The 20,196-nt window shown below is 50.9% G+C and overlaps 1 protein-coding gene across 5 annotated transcripts in view; it reads right to left on the bottom strand.

Annotated features, from left to right (window-relative positions):
* ETV2 (ETS variant transcription factor 2) overlaps positions 1–15,213 on the bottom strand; it is a 29,850-nt gene extending 14,637 nt beyond the window's left edge. The window contains exons 1-5 of one of the 5 annotated variants that reach the window (XM_078655422.1): positions 15,074–15,213; positions 13,180–13,252; positions 9,203–9,313; positions 7,571–7,651; positions 7,180–7,368 (exon numbers count right to left, since the gene is read on the bottom strand). In XM_078655422.1, the coding sequence (XP_078511548.1) occupies positions 7,180–7,368; positions 7,571–7,651; positions 9,203–9,313; positions 13,180–13,252 (454 nt within the window). In that variant the 5' untranslated portion in view covers positions 15,074–15,213. Of the gene's footprint in view, positions 1–7,179; positions 7,369–7,570; positions 7,652–9,202; positions 9,314–13,179; positions 13,253–14,950 lie in introns of all 5 variants that reach the window. The other 4 variants (XM_078655424.1, XM_078655423.1, XM_078655425.1 and 1 more) reach the window with 4 other exon arrangements.
* Positions 15,214–20,196: the final 4,983 nt, after the last annotated feature.

Below are 20,196 nucleotides of genomic sequence, written 5' to 3'. Positions count from 1 at the left end.
AAGACACGAACAGATGGTTGCTACCTGATTCATACTTGATTCCCATATTAACCATGGCACACTCCCCAGCCCACATAGGATCAGCCCCCATGATCGAACTTGTCTCCAGGGTTTGGCACAATGACAAGATCCCAGATTCCGCCAAACGCCTGGTCCAACAATGCTTAATATGCCTGCAACACAACCCCGGGAAGGGAACTGTAGTACCCCGGGGGGGATTTGGGGTCCCAAACCACCCATTTGAAGTCCTGCAGATGGACTACATCCAGCTAGACAGATGCCAAGGCCTGAAATATGTACTTGTCGTGGTGTGCGCATTTAGCAAATGGGTGGAAGCATATCCAACCCGTGACAACACCGCTATGGCCACTGCAAAGGTCCTGTTAAAAGAGTTTTTCCCCCGTTATGGCCTCTGTCGTGTTTTATGGAGTGATAATGGCCCCCACTTCGTAGCCAACGTTATCCAGCTCATCCTAAATGGGCTGGGTATCAAACAGAAATTCCACGCAGTCTTCCACCCTCAATCTGCTGGGCTTGTCGAACGACACAACGCCACACTAAAGCTTAAACTGGCCAAAATAGTGGCTACGACGGGCCTGAAATGGCCAGACGCCCTCCCATTGGCATTGCTATCGATGCGCTCTACCCCCACCCGACATCACTTAACCCCTTATGAAGTTGTCTTCGGTCGACCCATGAGCGTCTGGTCTGCCCCGAAACCAACGTCCATTCATGACGTTCCGGATGTCCTAATGTCTGATTATCTGTACAAATTGACTGAAACTTTGTCTGTCCTTCATCAGCAGGTGCGGCAGGCCATCCCCGATGCTTCCAGGGGTCCGGGTCACGCCATCCAGCCGGGGGACTTCGTGCTGATCCGAAACTTTCAGCGATCAAAGAGTTTGGAACCCCGGTGGACGGGCCCCTGGCAAGTGCTGATCACCACTCGGACCGCACTTCGAGTGGAGGGGAAGAAACACTGGCTGCACGCTCATCACTGCAAAAAGGTCTCTCCAGCCCTGGCCACGACAGACACCGTCAACACCCAAGAAGAGCTCCTGAACCGGGACCGACCATCGTTGAACTGCTACCCTGATACAGAGACACTTGAACTTTCAAAACATCCTGACCCCACTGTGCCATCTCGAGAAGGGTATTTCCTGCGTCGAAAGGAGGGAGCTTCGGCTAAGTAGGCCACGGACTAGGTTAAAGAATCTCAGAACGGTGACCCAAACTACCAAGGGTTACCTGGAGAGAAGCTAAAACTGAGTCTGTGGTCCTGCCCACTACCGAGCACCTTGAAGACGAAGATGATGGAAGCGCCAGATAAGAAGATGATGGAAGCGCCAAACAAGAAGCCGACTGAGACAACAGGAAATACCCACTACAGAAATCCGAGAACAGACAGACTCCATAGCTCAAAGACAATTGCACTCTTCATCGTAATCCTCCTCTGTTTTCTCCTCATGACTACGCTCTGGATTATGGAAGAACACGCACCTGCTCACGAAACATTCCTAACCACTGCTCAGCCTACCACCATGAAGGAACATTATCTAATTTCGCTCTCTCCTCAACTAAGAGAGAGGCGAAAGGAGTTTTGGAACAACTCTTTCGTGCAGCTACTTCACCAGCACAATCTTGCCACCAACGCCACCAACTGCTGGATCTGTGGGTTGCTACCCCATGCCACTGGACATTCAATACCATTCATCCCTTCACCCTTCTCCGTCCACGGCTCCTGCCTTGCCTGGCTGATCCTCCTGCAAGAGAGCTATACGGGAAATGCCACCTCCAGCAGAGCTGCAGCACATTCTTCTCATGGGGCCGGGCGAAACAAGACAAAGACACACTTCTGCCCGCTGACCCCCAGCGACTCAATCCAAATGGACATTCCGGCCAAAGAACGAATCGAAATGCAGGTGTTCAACAATCCAACCAGACCCACCTTCTCCTATCTGCGGAAACGAACGGCTGCCACTCTGACTGTGGCCCTGACGGTCATCAACGTCACAGGCCACATGTGTGTAGAAGGACTTGGGACACAGCTGGTGGGTCACAGCGCTTGCCGCTTTACCAGAACTTTGGACTCCACGGATCCACCTTCCTTTGTGTCATCCCCAAACATGTATTTCATCTGTGGCACGAAGGCCTACACCTGGCTCCCCAAAGGCTGGGGGGGCACTTGCTACATCTCCTTCGTCCTTCCTCCAACTTATGTGGCCCCAGCGAATCACCACAGACAAAAACGAGCCAAAGACGTTGAGCAAGCCGACTCAACAGGGGCACAGTTCCTCGATGCTATGAAAGGACTCGTCCCCCTCTGGGGCCCGATGGCAAACAGCCGTGCCATCCGACATTTGACTCAGGCAGTCGAGACAACCATGAACATCACAGCGGGCATCTTTGCCAACAACACTGCCGAGCTCCAAGCGGTCCGTTTGGTGGCTCTTCAGAACCGCCTCGTTCTAGATGTGGTTCTGGCGGACCGTGGAGGAGCATGCCGCATTATTGGGGCCAGCTGTTGTACATACATACCGGACAACTCACCCTCAGTGTACAAAGCCATCGAACATCTTCACAGACTCTCTTCGGAAGTTCACCAAGAGCAAGAAGAATGGTCGCTTGGTGGTTGGTTCTGGGACACCGTCAAAAGCTGGGGCTGGAGACTGCTCACCATTATCCTGATTCCCGTAGTTGTAATATGTGGCCTATGCTTAGGAATTCAATGTTTGCCACCTATGTGTTCTTTATGTGCGAGTTGTATTTTTCCCAAAACTGTGGACATTGGAAGCGAACATATGAGGGCATTATATGATACCGAAGTTAGGAATTTGATGAAAATTGACATTGAGTAAGCAAGTTGGCTAGATATGTTGAAAAGGGAGGACTGTTAAAAGTTAGGCTGAAAACCGTCAACATTATCGGCGCCCTCTTGCTCTCCTTAAACCTTTTGTGCGCGTAAAACAGCCGCCATTTTGGACACCATGGCTTCCCTGCTCTCGCCGAGAGCCAGCGCGTCTCTCTCTCTCTCTCCTAACTTCGCTGGCAACCCCCCCCCTGCTTGCACCTGCCTTGAGTCATAAACCCCTCTTCGGCGCTGCTCTGCCCCAGGCCCTCATCCTGTTCCCAGCGCGACATCTCCCTGCTTCCCCGTCATGACCTCCGGCCCTTTTGATGCAAACCCCTTTTCCCCGTGTGCCCGTTTGTCTTCCCCGTTCCCAGGCCGACACCTAGCTCTGCCGATACCAATCTCTTGCCCCTCCCCATACAATAGGAAGCTTCCCTCCTCAAAGGACCCCCGAGATGATCAAAGCCCCCCCCCCATCCCACGAGATCCGATCGAAACCCGCACACTCCGTGAATCGGCGGAATACCCAGCTGCGCAATGATCATCACCTGTTGTGAACGGGGCGGGGACTTCCACTGTAGCCTTGCATGGGAACGGGCTGGGAAGGGGGGATTCTGAGGATGTCTTTCCGTACATCAAAGTATCAACGAGAATGTGTTACATGTAATAAAGAGATAAACTTGTGTATAAGAGGCCAGGCCTCCGGGATGCAGTTAGAGCACCTCAGAACGATACCTTCTGTCCGTTTCGTTGTGTTCTCCTCCGGAGAGAATAAAAAACCTTGTTTCCTGCCTTCCAGTCTCCAGCGCCTGCCTCTTCAATAGTTTAACTTCTTTGTGGGTTCAAGAGGCGACATCGCCGGGCAATAATTAAGGATCTTATATTCTGGTTGGTAGTGCCCCCCCAGTTTGTATTTTTCTACAAGACAACCTCAGGAGGGTGGAGCTTAGCACAGGTATACACAATGGTAAAAGACGGCCTCAGGAGTTTGGGGCTTAACACAGATATACACATGGGTAAGAGACAACCTCAGGAGGGTGGAGCTTAACACAGGTATACACATGGGTAAGAGACGGCTTCACGAGTGGGGCGCAGGCACAGATATATACAAGGGTAAGAGACGGCCTCAGGAGGGTGGAGCTTAGCACAGGTATACACAAGGGTAAGAGACGGCTTCACGAGTGGGGCGCAGGGACAGATATACACAAGGATAAGAGACGACCTCAGGAGTGGGGCACAGGGACAGATATACACAAGGGCAAGAGACGACCTCAGGAGTGGGGCGCAGGCACAGATATATACAAGGGTAAGAGACGACCTCAGGAGTGGGGCACAGGGACAGATATACACAAGGATAAGAGACGACCTCAGGAGTGGGGCACAGGGACAGATATACACATGGGTAAGAGACGACCTCAGGAGTGGGGCACAGGGACAGATATACACACGGGTAAGAGACGACCTCAGGAGTGGGGCGCAGGCACAGATATATACAAGGGTAAGAGACGACCTCAGGAGTAGGGCACAGGGACAGATATACACAAGGGTAAGAGACGGCCTTAGGAGTAGGGTGCAGGCACAGATATACACAAGGGTAAGACGACCTCAGGAGTGGGGCACAGGGACAGATATACAAGGGTAAGAGACGGCTTCACGAGTGGGGCGCAGGCACAGATATACACATGGGTAGAGATGGCCTCAGGAGTGGGGTCCAGGCACAGGTATACACAAGGGTAAGAGACGGCCTTAGGAGTAGGGTGCAGGCACAGGTCTACACAAGGGTAAGAGACGACCTCAGGAGTGGGGCGCAGGCACAGATATACACAAGGGTAAGAGATGGCCTTATGAGTAGGGTGCAGGCACAGATATACACATGGGTAAGAGACGACCTCAGGAGTGGGGCACAGGGACAGATATACACAAGGGTAAGAAACGGCCTTAGGAGTAGGGTGCAGGCACAGATATACACAAGGGTAAGAGACGACCTCAGGAGTGGGGCGCAGGCACAGATATACACAAGGGTAAGAGACGGCCTTAGGAGTAGGGTGCAGGCACAGATATACACAAGGGTAAGAGACGACCTCAGGAGTAGGGTGCAGGCACAGATATACACATGAGTAGAGATGGCCTCAGGAGTGGGGTGCAGGCACAGGTATACACAAGGGTAAGAGACGGCCTTAGGAGTAGGGTGCAGGCACTGGTCTACACAAGGGTAAGAGATGACCTCAGGAGTGGGGCACAGGGACAGATATACAAGGGTAAGAGACGGCTTCACGAGTGGGGCGCAGGCACAGATATACACATGGGTAGAGATGGCCTCAGGAGTGGGGTCCAGGCACAGGTATACACAAGGGTAAGAGACGGCCTTAGGAGTAGGGTGCAGGCACAGGTCTACACAAGGGTAAGAGACGACCTCAGGAGTGGGGCGCAGGCACAGATATACACAAGGGTAAGAGATGGCCTTATGAGTAGGGTGCAGGCACAGATATACACATGGGTAAGAGACGACCTCAGGAGTGGGGCACAGGGACAGATATACACAAGGGTAAGAGACGGCCTTAGGAGTAGGGTGCAGGCACAGATATACACAAGGGTAAGAGACGACCTCAGGAGTGGGGCGCAGGCACAGATATACACAAGGGTAAGAGACGGCCTTAGGAGTAGGGTGCAGGCACAGATATACACAAGGGTAAGAGACGACCTCAGGAGTGGGGCGCAGGCACAGATATACACATGAGTAGAGATGGCCTCAGGAGTGGGGTGCAGGCACAGGTATACACAAGGGTAAGAGACGGCCTTAGGAGTAGGGTGCAGGCACTGGTCTACACAAGGGTAAGAGATGACCTCAGGAGTGGGGCACAGGGATAGATATACACAAAGGTAAAAGACGGTCTCAGGAGTTTGGAGCTTAACACAGATATACACAAGGGTAAGAGACGACCTCAGGAGTGGGGCACAGGGACAGATATACAAGGGTAAGAGACGACCTTAGGAGTGGGGCACAGGGACAGATATACACATGGATAAGAGACGGCTTCACGAGTGGGGAGCAGGCACATATGTACGTACACAAGAGTAAGAAACGACCTCAGGAGTTTGGAGCTTAGCACAGATATACACAAGGGCCACACCTAAAGAGTATGGAGCATAGCACAGATGTGCACAAGGGCCACACCTAAAGAGTATGGAGCTTAGCACAGATGTGCACAAGGGCCACACCTAAAGAGTATGGAGCTTAGCACAGATGTGCACATGGGTAAGAGACAACTTCAGAAGTGGGGCGCATACACATGTACACATGGGTAAGAGACGACCTCGGTAGTGGGGGCGCAGGCACAGATGTACACAGAGCAGGAGAGGACCTCAGTCACCACAGGAATGGGTGGGGCACTAACACATTCGAAACAGACTGCCAGGTGCAACGAAACGGCTAACACTCATTTGCCCACCTTCTCTGCAGCTTCTGGACTCCAACCACTAGATGGCAGAATTGTGCAAAGCTTGTGAATCTAGAAGATATTCCATGCAGCATGACACATTATGCGCACACCCTTCCTTAAATAAAATGCCAAGCACAGCAAATTAACAGGGCACGCACCCAGATACAAACAAGCACAAAGAACGGCAGTCAGATAGGATGACAAGCGGAAACGTGCCATAGATGGCTACATAGAAACGCATAGTATTGTGGTATTCTTGTATAGCGCGGCCTGTCACCACCAAGGGCATCCTGGCGCATAGGCACAGATAGATCCAGGCAGGTGCCGAGTAAAGTCCGTAGCTTATGCTGAGACTTAAAATTCAGGCACAAGAGAGACAGGCGGAGACTATTGCAAACACATGACTGCACAGAAGAGACAGAAAGCCTCATGGGAAGATGCAGGCATGCCCAGAAGCACAGACAGGCACACAGACCGCCACGATGATGGACAGAGACATGCACAGCCACAGAGGCAGACATAGGACAGTATTCGAACAGACATGTACAGAGACTCTGAAATGTTCAGACACACAGACCGACATGGTCATGGAGATGGCGTGAAACAGACTAGATAAACACAGACACACAGACTGATTCAGCTAGATATATACGAACAGACATGTATAGTGGCTGAGAGACGTTCGTGGGCCTACAGCCAAACAGATCTGACAGACACAAATCTAAATCGAGACAAACAGGCAGAGGCAAACACACAGACAGCAATCGCAGAGAAGGAAAGCCGTGCAGAGACAGATGCAAGCCCACACAGAGCCGCCAGCCTGTGGCTAGCAAGAGAGACCCACAGAGCTCCCCCTATATGAACTCATAGTAAGCGGGGAGGACTTACCTTTGAGCGCGTGGTGCCCCTGTGCAGCAGCGGCGTGGGCCTCGGCCTGTGGCCCATGCGGGGCAGCGGGTGGGGGTATCAGATCGAGCTCCCGCTCCGGCACCGGCAGCAAGGTCTCGTAGGACTGCCCAAAGCCGTCCCCATCCGGAACCAGCGAGCTGGCCTGCATGTAAACACTTCCGGTACTGCCTGAGGGGGACAAGGAACCTGGGTCAAACATACGGACACCACAGGGAGGCCTCCCGAGCCACACAGTCGCACCCCAAGATTCACGCTGCAGCACACAGGGCGAGGCAGCTGCCCCCTCACGCTGCCAACACCAGGAACCCAGGGCCACGGCCATACAGGCACACACAGCAGGAACCCGCCAGGACCACATCCGGGGCCTTACCCATCTCGCAGGGGGTCCAGTAGGAGGGCTCCAGGTAGGGGGGCACGCCGTACTCTCCAGATCCGGGGAATGTAAGGGGTCCTACGAGAGAGAGAGAGCGGCCGTCAGTCACTACACTGAACACAGAGCACGTGAGATGCATGAAAATAGTACTTTACTTTCCCGGAACTGACTTCACAATCTGTCACATTGGACGGCTCCATTATCATACACGAATGGGGTCAGATGTAAGGAATGGCCAGGTCCATGAATTTGGCTACAGTGGATAGATGCGAGGTGTGGATAGGTCCATTATCATAGGTGACAGGGGCCAGATGTAAGGTGTGGCCAGGTCTATTGTCGTAGGCTGTAGGGGACAGATGTATGGTATGGCTAGGTCCATTATCATAGGTGACGGGCCCAGATGTAAGGTTTGGTCTGCTCATTAACACAGATAGGGGCCAGATGCAAGTCATGGATTTGGCCACTCTGTTGGGAAACAAGGGCGATATTTAGGATTTGGACTGATCCACTATTATAGAAGACTAAGTTACCTCGAATGTACATTTTCCACTGTTATTTTGAGCTAGACAGCAGAACCAGAATTAAAATCCAGTGTAGCCTATACTATATCTGGCCTGGTTCATTACAGGTGACAGAGGTGAGATGTCCGCTGTGACCTGGTCTATTACAGTTGGTGACTGAGGACCGATGGAAGGTGTGGACGGATGTATGATGTTATAACGCATACTTTTACAACGCCTACCTTTACATCGCAAGTTTTACAACGCATACCATTACAACGCATAATGCTTTTGGGCGCTGGATAGTGAATAGTTTAATTTACTATTCCAACTCCAGTCCCCGTGGATAGTAGGGAAGGTGTTGGATAGTACATTAAACCTATTATTTTTTTTTTTTTATTAAATCTTTATTTCGACATATGAATGTCATAAAAGAAACACAGTAAAATACAGCTTTAAAAATGTTAAAACATCAATTACTATGAGAAGTTTTAAAAAAGAAATATGACACACATTTTCCAGCATCATGGGATGGGCGTATCCCTTAAGCTATCCCTTTAATACAACAGGAACTCATTACCCCCTACCAGGTTACACCTATTCCCTATCCTAGAGCGCCACCCAGCGCTATGCGTTGTAATGGTTTGCGTTGTAAAAGTTGCGTTGTAATGGTAGTTTGTTGTAAAGGCTGTATACCGGTGTGGACTGGTTCATTACAATTGGCGACGGGGACCAAAGGAAGGCGTGGACTGATCCATTAGAGATGGTGACAGGGGACCGATGGAAGATGTGGACTGGTCCATTACAGATGGCGACAGGGGACCAATGGAAGGCGTGGACTGGTCCATTACAGTTGGCGATGGGGACCAATGGAAGGCGTGGACTGGTCCATTACAGTTGGTGACAGGGGACCGATGGAAGGTGTGGACTTGTCCTTTACAGATGGCAACAGGGGACCGATGGAAGATGTGGACGGATCCATTACAGATGGCGAGAGGGGACAGATGGAAGTTGTGGACTGGTCCATTACAGTTGGTGACAGGGGACCGATGGAAGGCATGGACTGGTCCAAGGTTGCACGAGTCATGGTTACAGATGATTATAGGAGTGAGGGTCTCGAGTCGGTTACCTTTGGCGCTCTGCAAGTTCTCCATCTCCTTTCCAAAGCTCACATCTGAATAGTACCCATTCCTCTGACCCGTGTTCTCCAGGAGGAAGGGGGAGTCCAGTCCGAAGTCTGCTGTACAGAAAAAAAGGTGCAGGGTGACTACAGGTCACCGCAACCCCAAAGGCAGCTTATAGGTGTCACGTCTCTTTGCCACTGGACACGAGCACACTGATCAGGTATTGTACCCACCAAGACACCCCGAAGCCATGCAATCTCATCACTCAAATAATCCTAGCCTGAGGGTGGGAGAGGAACCCACATCCCTAACGTCATTAAATTTAGAATCTTATGGTTAGATTAAGCCAATAACCAAGTTCTTTGAGGGTACGTTCACGCCCCTAACCCCAGAGCAAAGCTCCTTCATTTGACGAGCACCAGACTTTGAAGTAAAGTTAGACAACATCGGCAGTTCCTCAGTACATGTGAACTGTAAACAACTGTGAAAGAATTGTGAAGGCTGTCTATGACATCACACACAGTCTAAGGGTTGTAAACATTCTTGTTATCATCTCTTTTGTGAAGTTTCCGATATCAGATATAGTCGGTGGACTGTAAAGATTCTGTAACATCACAACTGCCAGCGATTTGTCAATTGTGTCTATGACATCGCAAACGATCTGTTGAATGTCTGTTACGAGGCATACTGTGGTTTACCATGAACAGAGGGGCTTGAAGGACACCCATTCCTTACCAGTGGTTGGCTTCCCTGGTCACTCACTTGTCTCATTCTTATTTGTGTCCTTGCATGTTAATCTTTTGTCTGGCCCGCCCATGGAGCATTGCCTCTTTACCATGTGTGTTTTTGTCTGTGCTCAATGTCACAGAACTGCATGTTTTCTTGTTGTGTAAGCACTCAGAGTGCATGCGTCTTTAAACCGTCATCCTCGTGTACTGCTGTCTGTCCCTGCGTGCTTCTCCCCGCCCCCTTCCTGTTGTGCTCGTCTGTGTTTCTCCATTTTGCAGTCGACCCCAATCTTGCCCCGTGTGGCCTCGGTGCCCCCTGCCCTTCCCCTGTTATGTTTCTGTCTCTCCCGCCCTCCCCGCGTTGCTCCCAAGTCCCAACCCCCTTTGTTGCTTCACCCCCGCCATTTATTCCCACCCCCTATCTGCTTTAAAAAAATTAAATAAAAAACCCTTTGTGCGTTTTTTTTTAGTTACCTAACTGACTTAATCGGTAACTAAAAACAAAAGTAGCCGCATCATTTTGTAGACGTGCGCACCTAAAAGTGACGCCAATGGCTACGTATTCGGTTGTTTTTTTGTATTTTAGTGTGCCTGGTGCATTGCAGCGTGGCTAACAGCCATTGGCAAAACCAACAGTCACATAGGTAAGACTTATGAGAAATAGTTTTATCTTTAGACAACATAAAAAGTGATATTTGTTTTAATGTTGCTATTGTTGTGGTTTCAATTAACTGAACAATAAACGTATTTTTACTGTTATTGTTTTTCACTGTGACTTATTGGTTTTACCAAAGCTTGTTATGAACAGAAGACAAGTTTATTCTTTTAGTGAGTGAGAAGTAAGTAGAAGAAAGATACGATGTTCGTTTCCAATCACAGAGTGTCCCCGTACTGTGACAGTAATTCCAGAATTAACGCAGGAGTGGGGGGCGGAGAATTGTCAGAATGCATCTCCATTTATTTTACGCTAGCAAAGTTTTACAAAGTTACCTTTTTTTCAAAATGTGTTAAATTACGGGTTCAAGCTTTCCTTCCTCCATGCCAAGTTTTTATGTGCATTGCGTGATACTTTTCATAGCAAGTTGGCCTTATATGGAAGTGTTCTCTCCAAGTTTACCTCTTGCGAGATACATTGTTGAAAAGAATGGATTGTCGTAAGTGTCACGACTTGTAAACAAATTTGGCAACAATCTCAAACTGTACAAATTTGTGAAGTGGCAAAACACAAACTTAACCAGGGTTGCAAGAAACGACTTGTGCAACGTTCACACCCCTTTTGGGAATACCGCCATTGTCTAAAGGTAGCGCCACTTTAAAATGTCTTTGCCCCTCACACACACCGTCATCTGTGAAAGATCAAACAATCACAGACACTTATGGCCCTGCTCGTGAGGCTGAATGAGCGTGTGTTGATGGCCACGGAAGGCTGATGCATCAGCGTTTCATGGGGCAGAGGGGCCATGGCTTGTTTGGGTATTTCCTGCCCCAGGGCTTGGGGCTGGTCATGCTTCCTGCCCCAGGGTAGGAGGCTGCATCCGAGGATTGTCTCCGTCGCGGGCCCTCCCCACCCCGTGACGCACGTGCTAATGTGATGTCTGCAGACCAGCACGAGCCATGAATTCCAGCCACTGAAGTCAGTATTTACGGTACAGAAAACAGCTCATTCATTCACTATCCAGGGGTAGGCGTGGTTAGGTTGAGTCGCTCAGTGGCTTAGCCAGGGTGTGATGGGCCCTCTGTTAAATGCAGCAATAATCAGCGATCAGTGGGCCTCTCAGCCCCGGTGCCACTGCACCTGCCGCACCAATAGAAGCTACGCCACTGGGCTCGCTCCTTTTAGGTCTTTACTTTTTAACTAAATGACAATAGATGTCCAGCACGGAAAGGGGAGACGGCTGTGCCCGGTAGTCACATGTGTATAGCGCCAACAGCCATAGGGATGGAAGCTTAGCGCATTATGAAGCTGGTCGCCTCCCATGCGCACATGAGAGTCTGCCAATCGAATTGGTTTGAACACTTAAGTTGTTTTGGAAAATTGTATTAACTAGTGCATATGTCAAAATAACAGGGAAGACAGACAGGTTGTTTGGCTTTAAATTGTAAATCTGTGTTAATTTGCTTTCGAGTGTGATCCTCGCCTTCATGCTCCCTGCTTCTAGTTATTGCTTGATCTCGCAGGATAGCGCCAGACCTGTGTTGGGCCCAATCACGGCGCTTCGCCTCAGCTGAGCAAGGGATTCTCCTGTGTAAAGGTTTGACCTTCCACAGAAGGATGCGTGCCAGGCCTTGCTGGGCTCCGAGCTAGAACCCTCCTAGGTCTGGCTTTGAAATTAGAATGTTCTATCGATCTCTTGGGTCGCAGGATTGGGGTGTTCTGGTGTGTGAATGGGCCATGTATGTGGGTGCAGCAAAGATACCAACGGCCCCATCATGTGTGACACCTTCAGGAGCGCTTAGCGTGCCCTGAGTCTTGAGCTTAGCGGTAGAAGCCTAACTACAACTCCCGGAATGGAGTACGAGTTCAGTGAAAGGAAGCACTTCCTGACGGTGTCACGTCAGATGTGGGCATTTGGGAGGCGTGTGCGTGAACTTAGCCTGCCCAAGTGCCCAGTTATCTTTAATGCATTTCACATTATTTTCTAGAATTAATGTCGGGGGAGGCGCGGTTCGTCTATGCCTTCTGCTCAGTATATGCAATTGTGAACATTCTTGGCTGGTGTATATTAAGTCTAAACTGTGGTATGTAAGTATCTTCGTTCCCGACTTCAAAGATAAACATACAATTTTTGCGGTAGGTCAGTTAATAAACGCGGTCGCATTCTCATCTCTGCAGGCGGGAACGAAGATACGGCCCCTGACATTGGAGGCTAGGCGCTGGTGTGACATAGCGGATATCTGGATAGACCCACTTGACGTCAAGTGGGCCTATCGCGATATCAGATATGTCCCCACCAAAGCCTAGTAGCCTCCAACGTGATGGACAGACCAGGAAGTCAACCCCCGGCAGTGCTTAGGCCACGCTGCACTCCACTGCCGCTCACTCCGTTGCATTACTGAGCACACAGCACTTCACTTCTTTGCAGTGCAGAACTCTTCTTCCCAGGGCACTGCAGGCCCCTTCATCACACTGCACCAAACCACAGCACTCTGCCCAAAACAGTAGCCAGCAGCACACTGCTGCCCCTACACTTCCTCACATCACACACAGAGGCATGAACACTTCACCACGCTGCGGTGCAGAGTTGCTCTCTCACCTGGGGCTTCCATCTTGGGGCCAGGCACCTCCTGCAGAGACAGGTCCTCGCAGTAGTAACCTCCGGACTCCATCTGAGGCAGGACAGGAAGACAGCATTAGCATTAGACGCCGCGTGCTCCTCCTCAGCACACTCTCACTCCTGTGTGATCCTGCCTGACTGTTTCTATAGCGCCTCCCACCCGGCTGTTCTCTAAGCGCTTAGAATAGGTCAAGTTGCTTTTTCGTTCAAGATAGTAAGAGAGGGGGCGCGCACCGCGCCAGGGCACCAGTTCCCTCATCCGGCTAAATGGCCCATAAACAAGGCAAGGGCTTTAGAAACATAACTGGACTTGTTTATGTGTCTCGTCACCGGACTTCCCATTGCTTACTGTCCCATTTTCCCTTCCACTCACTCCATCAGCCTCTGCGCCTGAGGGCACACTCACCCCATCAGCCTCTGCGTCTGAGGGCACACTCACCCCATGAGCCTCTGCGTCTGAGGGCACACTCACCCCATGAGCCTCTGCGTCTGAGGGCACACTCACCCCATGAGCCTCTGCGTCTAAGGGCACACTCACCCCATCAGCCTCTGCGTCTGAGGGCACACTCCCCCCATCAGCCTCTGCGTCTGAGGGCACACTCACCCCATGAGCCTCTGCGTCTGAGGGCACACTCACCCCATGAGCCTCTGCGTCTGAGGGCACACTCACCCCATCAGCCTCTGCGTCTGAGGGCACACTCACCCCATCAGCCTCTGCGCCTGAGGGCACACTCACCCCATCAACCTCTGCGCCTGAGGGCACACTCACCCCATCAACCTCTGCGCCTGAGGGCACACTCACCCCATCAACCTCTGCGCCTGAGGGCACACTCACCCCATCAACCCTCTACCAAGCATCTGAAAATAAAGTCACTCCATTAACCCAAGTACCTGAGGTCACAACACGTCCTTGCCGCCTTTACCACATTGACCTGGGCGCCCGGGGGTACAGTGCACCCACATTCACCCAGGCTTCTGTGAGGATAGTTACCCCATCAGCTTAACATTTGAGAGTACAGTCACTCCTTTATCATCGCCATCCAAGGGTACACTCACCCCAGAGCCACTTGGAATCTCTCCCCCTTAGCCTGCCTCAGTAAGGCCTCAATCTCTCTCGGCGGCCTCTCTCCCTCAGAGGTCTCACTCACTCCCCTGATTCTCTGTACCCTCTGTGACGTCTCACTCTCTTGGAACTCACTCCCGCTTGTCTGACTGCTCACTCCCGAGCCTATTGGAGGTGTCACGCCTCTCACCCCCTGGAGTCTCATTATGTTGTCTCATTCCCTGGATTTTCACTCCCCCCCCACTTTAGGTCTCAAACATTCCTGAGACCCTTTCTTCTCGCGCTGAAGTCTCACCCCTTTTTGGTGTCTCACTTACGCACTGAAATCGCGACCTCCTGTCTGAGATCTCACCCATCTTCCTGACCTCTTAACCCCCGCAGAGGACTCACTCTCGCTCTGGTCTAACTCCTCTCTCCGATGTCTCACAGCCTTGATTCTCGCTCCCGGGGTTTCACTCGCTCGCGGAGGTCTCACACCCCTGCTTCTCATTCCCTGCAGTTTCACTCGCCTCTGAAGTCTCTCGCTCCCTTGGACCAACGCCCATCTGTGCGTCTCACTGACTCCATACAGTCTCAATGCCCTCTCAGAGCGGGTCACTCACTCGCTGAGGTCAGGCTCTGCCTCGGAGGCTTCACTCTGCCCAGTGAGTTCACCCCCTCCAGTCTCACTCCACGGAGTTCACTCACCTCTCTCAGGGTTCACTCTGGAACTCCACTCGCCTCTCCCAGATCTGACCCCCTCCCTGGCGTCTCGTTGACTCTTTGATGCCCCCCGTGAGGTCTCACCCGCGGCTCTTGCCTCGCACTCACCTCAGTGAAGCCGGCGCTCTGTTCAGCCTCCGGTCCTCTGTCTCCGGCTCGCTTGGCGCTCCCTTCCTGCAGGGGGAGGGGAGCCCCGGTCTCTGCACCCACTCTCCGCCTCCGCTGCTCCGCAGAACTTCAAAGAAACTTTACTCCTCACAGGCAGCCTCTTTGTCTCAGAACCGATGCCTCGATACTCTCTTTTAGAGCAGTCTCTTTCGAACGGACGTCCTCCTTGCAAGAGGTCTCTTCACTGTCGCAGTTCTCACTTCTCTGCTCTAAGATCGCTCCTCCCTGCGATCGGTCTCTGGGGGTTACAGTAGCCTCGGAACCAGATGCAGCTATCACTGTCGTCTCTCCGACGGAGGACCCTCTCTGAGCGCGCTCTGCCCTCACTATAGGCTCTCTGGGTTAACGTCGTTCCAACCCTCTCGCTGTCACTGCTGTTTCTCCCTCCCTCTTAGTCCCGTTCCTCCTCTGCAGGGCTGTCTCGACCCCACGCCCTCTCTGGTTGATGTGTCCCCCGGGAGTCTCTCCTCTATACAGCACTCTCCCAAGTTAGCGCTGTTGCATCTTCGAGTGCTTCCTTCACTACTGTCTCAACTGGCAGTCTCTTTGCACGGCTGTCTCTGCCCCAGTTCCCCCTCTGTCACTGCGCTCTCGTGCCACCCTCTCTCTCTTCCGGGCCCAGCAGTTTCTTGGCACGGGTCCCGCAGAGCCCCTTTCATACCCCTGAACTGCCCTCTGATTGGCTGTCCCGCTGATGATGAGATGCTGCTTCGTGACTCTGCCGCGGTAGGGTTTCCGTGACGTCAGAGGCCGGGGCTGCAGGGGGTAAATCACGACTCTGGACTCGGACCCTGTCACCCCTCTCCCCTCCCTTGAGACACTGCCCTTATCTGCAGCCCATCAGGGCCGGGAGTCGGATTGCACTATGGGGGGAGGATCGCAGAGCAGTGAAATGTGAGGCAGGCAGGCAGGCGTGCCATATGGATGCGTGTTATTATGCACATATGTTAAAGGCATGTCAGAATCGATGTGGTTGTATATGTGTAGCATATGCAAGTTTCTATACGTGTGCATGCCCAATGCTATATATGTCGCTTATTAATATAGTGATATACACATAACTTCTCCAGAAATTGCTGGTGAATATATGTAAGTGTGTGTGTGTACATATATATGGTTGAAGCTTTTATTCGATATGCAAGATATCTTGAAAGCGTACACAAATACAGCATTTTTAAGAAAACTGGAAAAAGACATTTTAAGAGCAGTATTGAATGTACAGTTAAAAAAGATAAAAAGACATGAAATGTCAGAATAAATTAACTAAAAAACGAATTAAACCGCTATTGACAATCTCTTGCAGCGAATCAACCAAAAATGTTTAAAAAATTTGGCTACACCACAAACAATAGGAGGTGAAGTGTCCGTCATAAGGATGCGAAGAGCTACCAGATGGCTACGCGTGCCCATATTGCGACAAAGGGGTTTGAGCCAAAAGCCCCTGGGTTTAGCATAGTCCGGGCATTCAAACAATATGTGCGGTATGGACTCTGTCCTCGTGGTGCAACAGGCGCAAAAGGGGGACGTGTGGACACCCGATTTCCACTTAGACACCAGGGCACCAACTGGAAGGGAGCCCACTCTAAATTTAAAATACAGTGCTCGATCAGTTGCCAGGGTAATTAAGTCCAGATATGGTTCGTAGACTACAACATCTTTAATTATTAAAAAGGCAGCTGTAGATTTACAATGTCTAGAATTTGTCACTAGCTGGTCCGCTACCCATTTCCAGTAGAGTCTTTTCAAAACATCTTTTGGTGGAGCCGTTCTTGATGACCAGCAGTCCCCAAGCCCAATACCCTCCAAAAGTTTTTTCGTGTCTCTCAACCACTTGATCTTTGCCCAACCACCCAATCTCATTATCTCTGCCAGCCCTTCAGCATATGATTTTAACACTTCACCCCTCCAAATACGTGCCCATAGAAGGAGTGGCCGAAGCCGGGCTTGATCTTTGATATTCTTACACCCAGTGTCCAACAGCACAGGCACTGTAGGGGTGCTTGGAGGCAGGGTGATTGGAGATTTCAAGAGCTTGCTCTCTGATGTTACCAGGGAATCCAGGCAGCAATGCCCCCACAGCTCTGCTCCATATAGGGCTGATGTTACTCCCTTAGCCTTGTAGGTGTCAATTGCTGGGGCAAGCGACCTCCTTGGTGAAGCCCGAAATTCCCTCAGGAGGGCCCCTCCTACTCTCTTATGATTCAAGACCATCTTAGCAATATGGGGTGACCAATTCATGGTGTCCGTAATCCGTATTCCGAGATAGTCGAATTCGGATACTTTTTCCAAAGGAACAGAGTTAAGAGTGGGTGGGCGACCCAGTTTCTTTGGAGGGTTTAGAATAAGGAACTTGGTTTTATCTACATTGATTACCAAGCCCCTTAAAGCACAAAAGTTCTGGAAGCGGGCGAGCAACTTCTGGAGGCTTTGCGGAGTCTTAGAAATCAAAAGCGTATCGTCCGCAAAAAGTAAAGTTGGGATCCGCACTCCCCCTAGACAAGGAGCATCGGCTGGTTCTTGCTGGAGATAGTCCACCACCCCATTGACATATAATGAAAAGAGGGTGGGCGCTAGGACGCATCCCTGTCTCACACCCCGAGACACTGGGATCTTCTCAGTTATCTCTCCATTTCTCCCCCAACGAACCTGAGCAAAGGTATGTTCGTGTAGGCTAATAAGGAGGGACAAAATGTAGGGAGGTAACCCCAACCCATAGAGCACCCTCCATAACTCCTCCCGGGGAACTAGGTCAAAAGCAGTCCTTAGATCTATAAATGCCAAGTATAGACTGCCCTTGCCTAGTTCCACCACCTTCCAACCAAGGAGTGCCAACCTAAACACCTGCTCAATCGTCCCTGTACCTGCCCGAAACCCTGCCTGGAAGTCTGTTAGTATTTTGTTTTCCTCCACCCAATGAAGAATCCTGCCCAGGATAGCTTTACCTGCTATCTTTTGGGTGGAGTCAATGAGGCTTATGGGGCGGTAGTTCCCTGGGATTTCTCTAGAACCTTTTTTATAGATTGGGACCACCACCGCCCCTTTCCAGGAATCGGGCACTGGCCCCCCCTTCATAATATCATTAAGGAGTGCCGCTATAACCCCTCCCCAGGCCACTGGATATGCCCGCATGAGGTCCCCCGGTAAGCCATCTGGGCCTGCTGCCTTCCGGGGGGCTACACGCCCAATCACCTTTTCAATCTCTAGAGCTGAAAAGAGATTGTAGCCATGGGGTTCAGATACTAGTGGGGGGAGCATCCTAACATTTAGTGCCCCATCCGCCGGAAGGTATAGGGCCCCAAAGTGTTTGACCCAGCTTTGTGGGGGGATATTACAGGGTCTCATAGCTTCATCAGGCCTATTCCGGGAGCCTACAAGGTTCCAAAAACTCCTAGGGTCTTTGCTTTTACTAGCGACAAGTAGGTCCTCCCAAAATTTCTCTTCCCACTCCTTTTTAGCAAATTTAAGGGATCTATTATATGCCTTCCTTGCTTCCAATATGTCAGGTTGGGATTTGGATTTCACTGCCTCAACAAGTCTTGATTTGTTTAGCCTGCACAGTTGTGTGTACCACCCGCTAGCTTTCTTTACACCTCCTTTCCTCCCTAGCTTACTCGGGGGGATAGAAAACACATTAGTCAGCGCCTCTATTAGTGAGGCAAAGACCTCGCAAGCCCTACCCACCCCTTCCGGGATGGTCCCCAAATTTGTCAGTGCATGATCTAAAAGGGTTGATATTTCTCCAACTTTTTCCTCCGACATGACCAATTTAGCCCATTTTAGGCGCCTTCCACATAGTGAGACTACCGACTCATCTGGGGGAGTTAATATGGGGTTATTATACCCCTTCATAGAATGACACCACCACTGAACCATGGTCAAGGAAAGCGGGTTGTGATCGCTTTCGACCGTGGGTACCACAACCATATCCCTCACCTGGCTCCACAGACATATATCTAATAGAATATAATCAATTCTAGAAGTATGTCCTGGTCTGTTATAAGTATGTGCCCCCCCCCCCTATCTGAAATCGTCCTCCCATTCACTGCCCTTAAATTAAATTCAGTGCTCAAGGTGTATAACTGTAACGCCACCTGTGACCATCTCCTAATGGGAGGAATCTCCAAGGTTGGGATCCCTATCTTCGCGTCCTCCTCATCTTGCTCTAAGGCAACATCCGAGCCCAAGGGCTCGAACGTACAGTTCATGTCGCCCGCTACCAGGGTACACGACTTGTGTGAAGTTGTACTAAGGTAGCTTTCCAGGAGAGATAATACAGTCGACTTCCTCCCACCCTTAGTCCCTCTGGCATATACGTTATAGATATTCAATATTATGCGACCCCTAGAGTCTCTTAAAATAATATTTTGAATATCTGGACATCCTGTCTGAAGGTCCTCTATTCTACAATCTAGGGAAGCTGCCACCCATATAAGCAAACCTCCCGAGGGGCGTCCTCTCCCCGATTCTGAAATTTGTGCGGGCACATAGTAGGAGGAAAATCCCACCCTGTGTAATGGGTCCTAACTCCAGGTCTCCTGGAAAATGCATATGGCGTGGTCATCAACCAAAGCATTCCAGTCTGGAAGAGCCAGTTTTCTTGCGATCCCTGCGACATTCCAACTGAAAACCTTACAATTACGGTCCGTCACAGCGGGTGCGTCGCAGACCGCGAGAACACTCCTGTCCTTAGGCCTCGCAGGGGGAACAGGCAAATTACTGTCCAAGGGAATGGGGAGAGAGTCTACCAATCCACTGTCGCCTGTACTTATAGGAGAGAATATTCGGGGTGGTAGTACTGTCATTAAGCCCATTCTAATGGCAGTTACCATGCTGGGATCAGGCACTACAATCACCCTCGTATCACCCTCCTCCAGTCAACAACTCCTTGGCCCCCACAGAGGATTCGACCCGTTGTATCCCAGACCCCCAACCACACATGGGTCCCAGTTTTGGCCGGAGTCAATTGTGCTAGGGCCCACCCGGGATGGCATTACAATTGTCCTGGGATAAAAAAAGGTTAGGTCCACTAGTTTAACCCCTACCTCATCCATATTTTTTATAGG

Source organism: Lissotriton helveticus, chromosome 7, assembly GCF_964261635.1.
Source record: "Lissotriton helveticus chromosome 7, aLisHel1.1, whole genome shotgun sequence".
NCBI classification, from domain to species: domain Eukaryota; kingdom Metazoa; phylum Chordata; class Amphibia; order Caudata; family Salamandridae; genus Lissotriton; species Lissotriton helveticus.
This window is presented reverse-complemented; position numbering and strand designations above follow the sequence as displayed.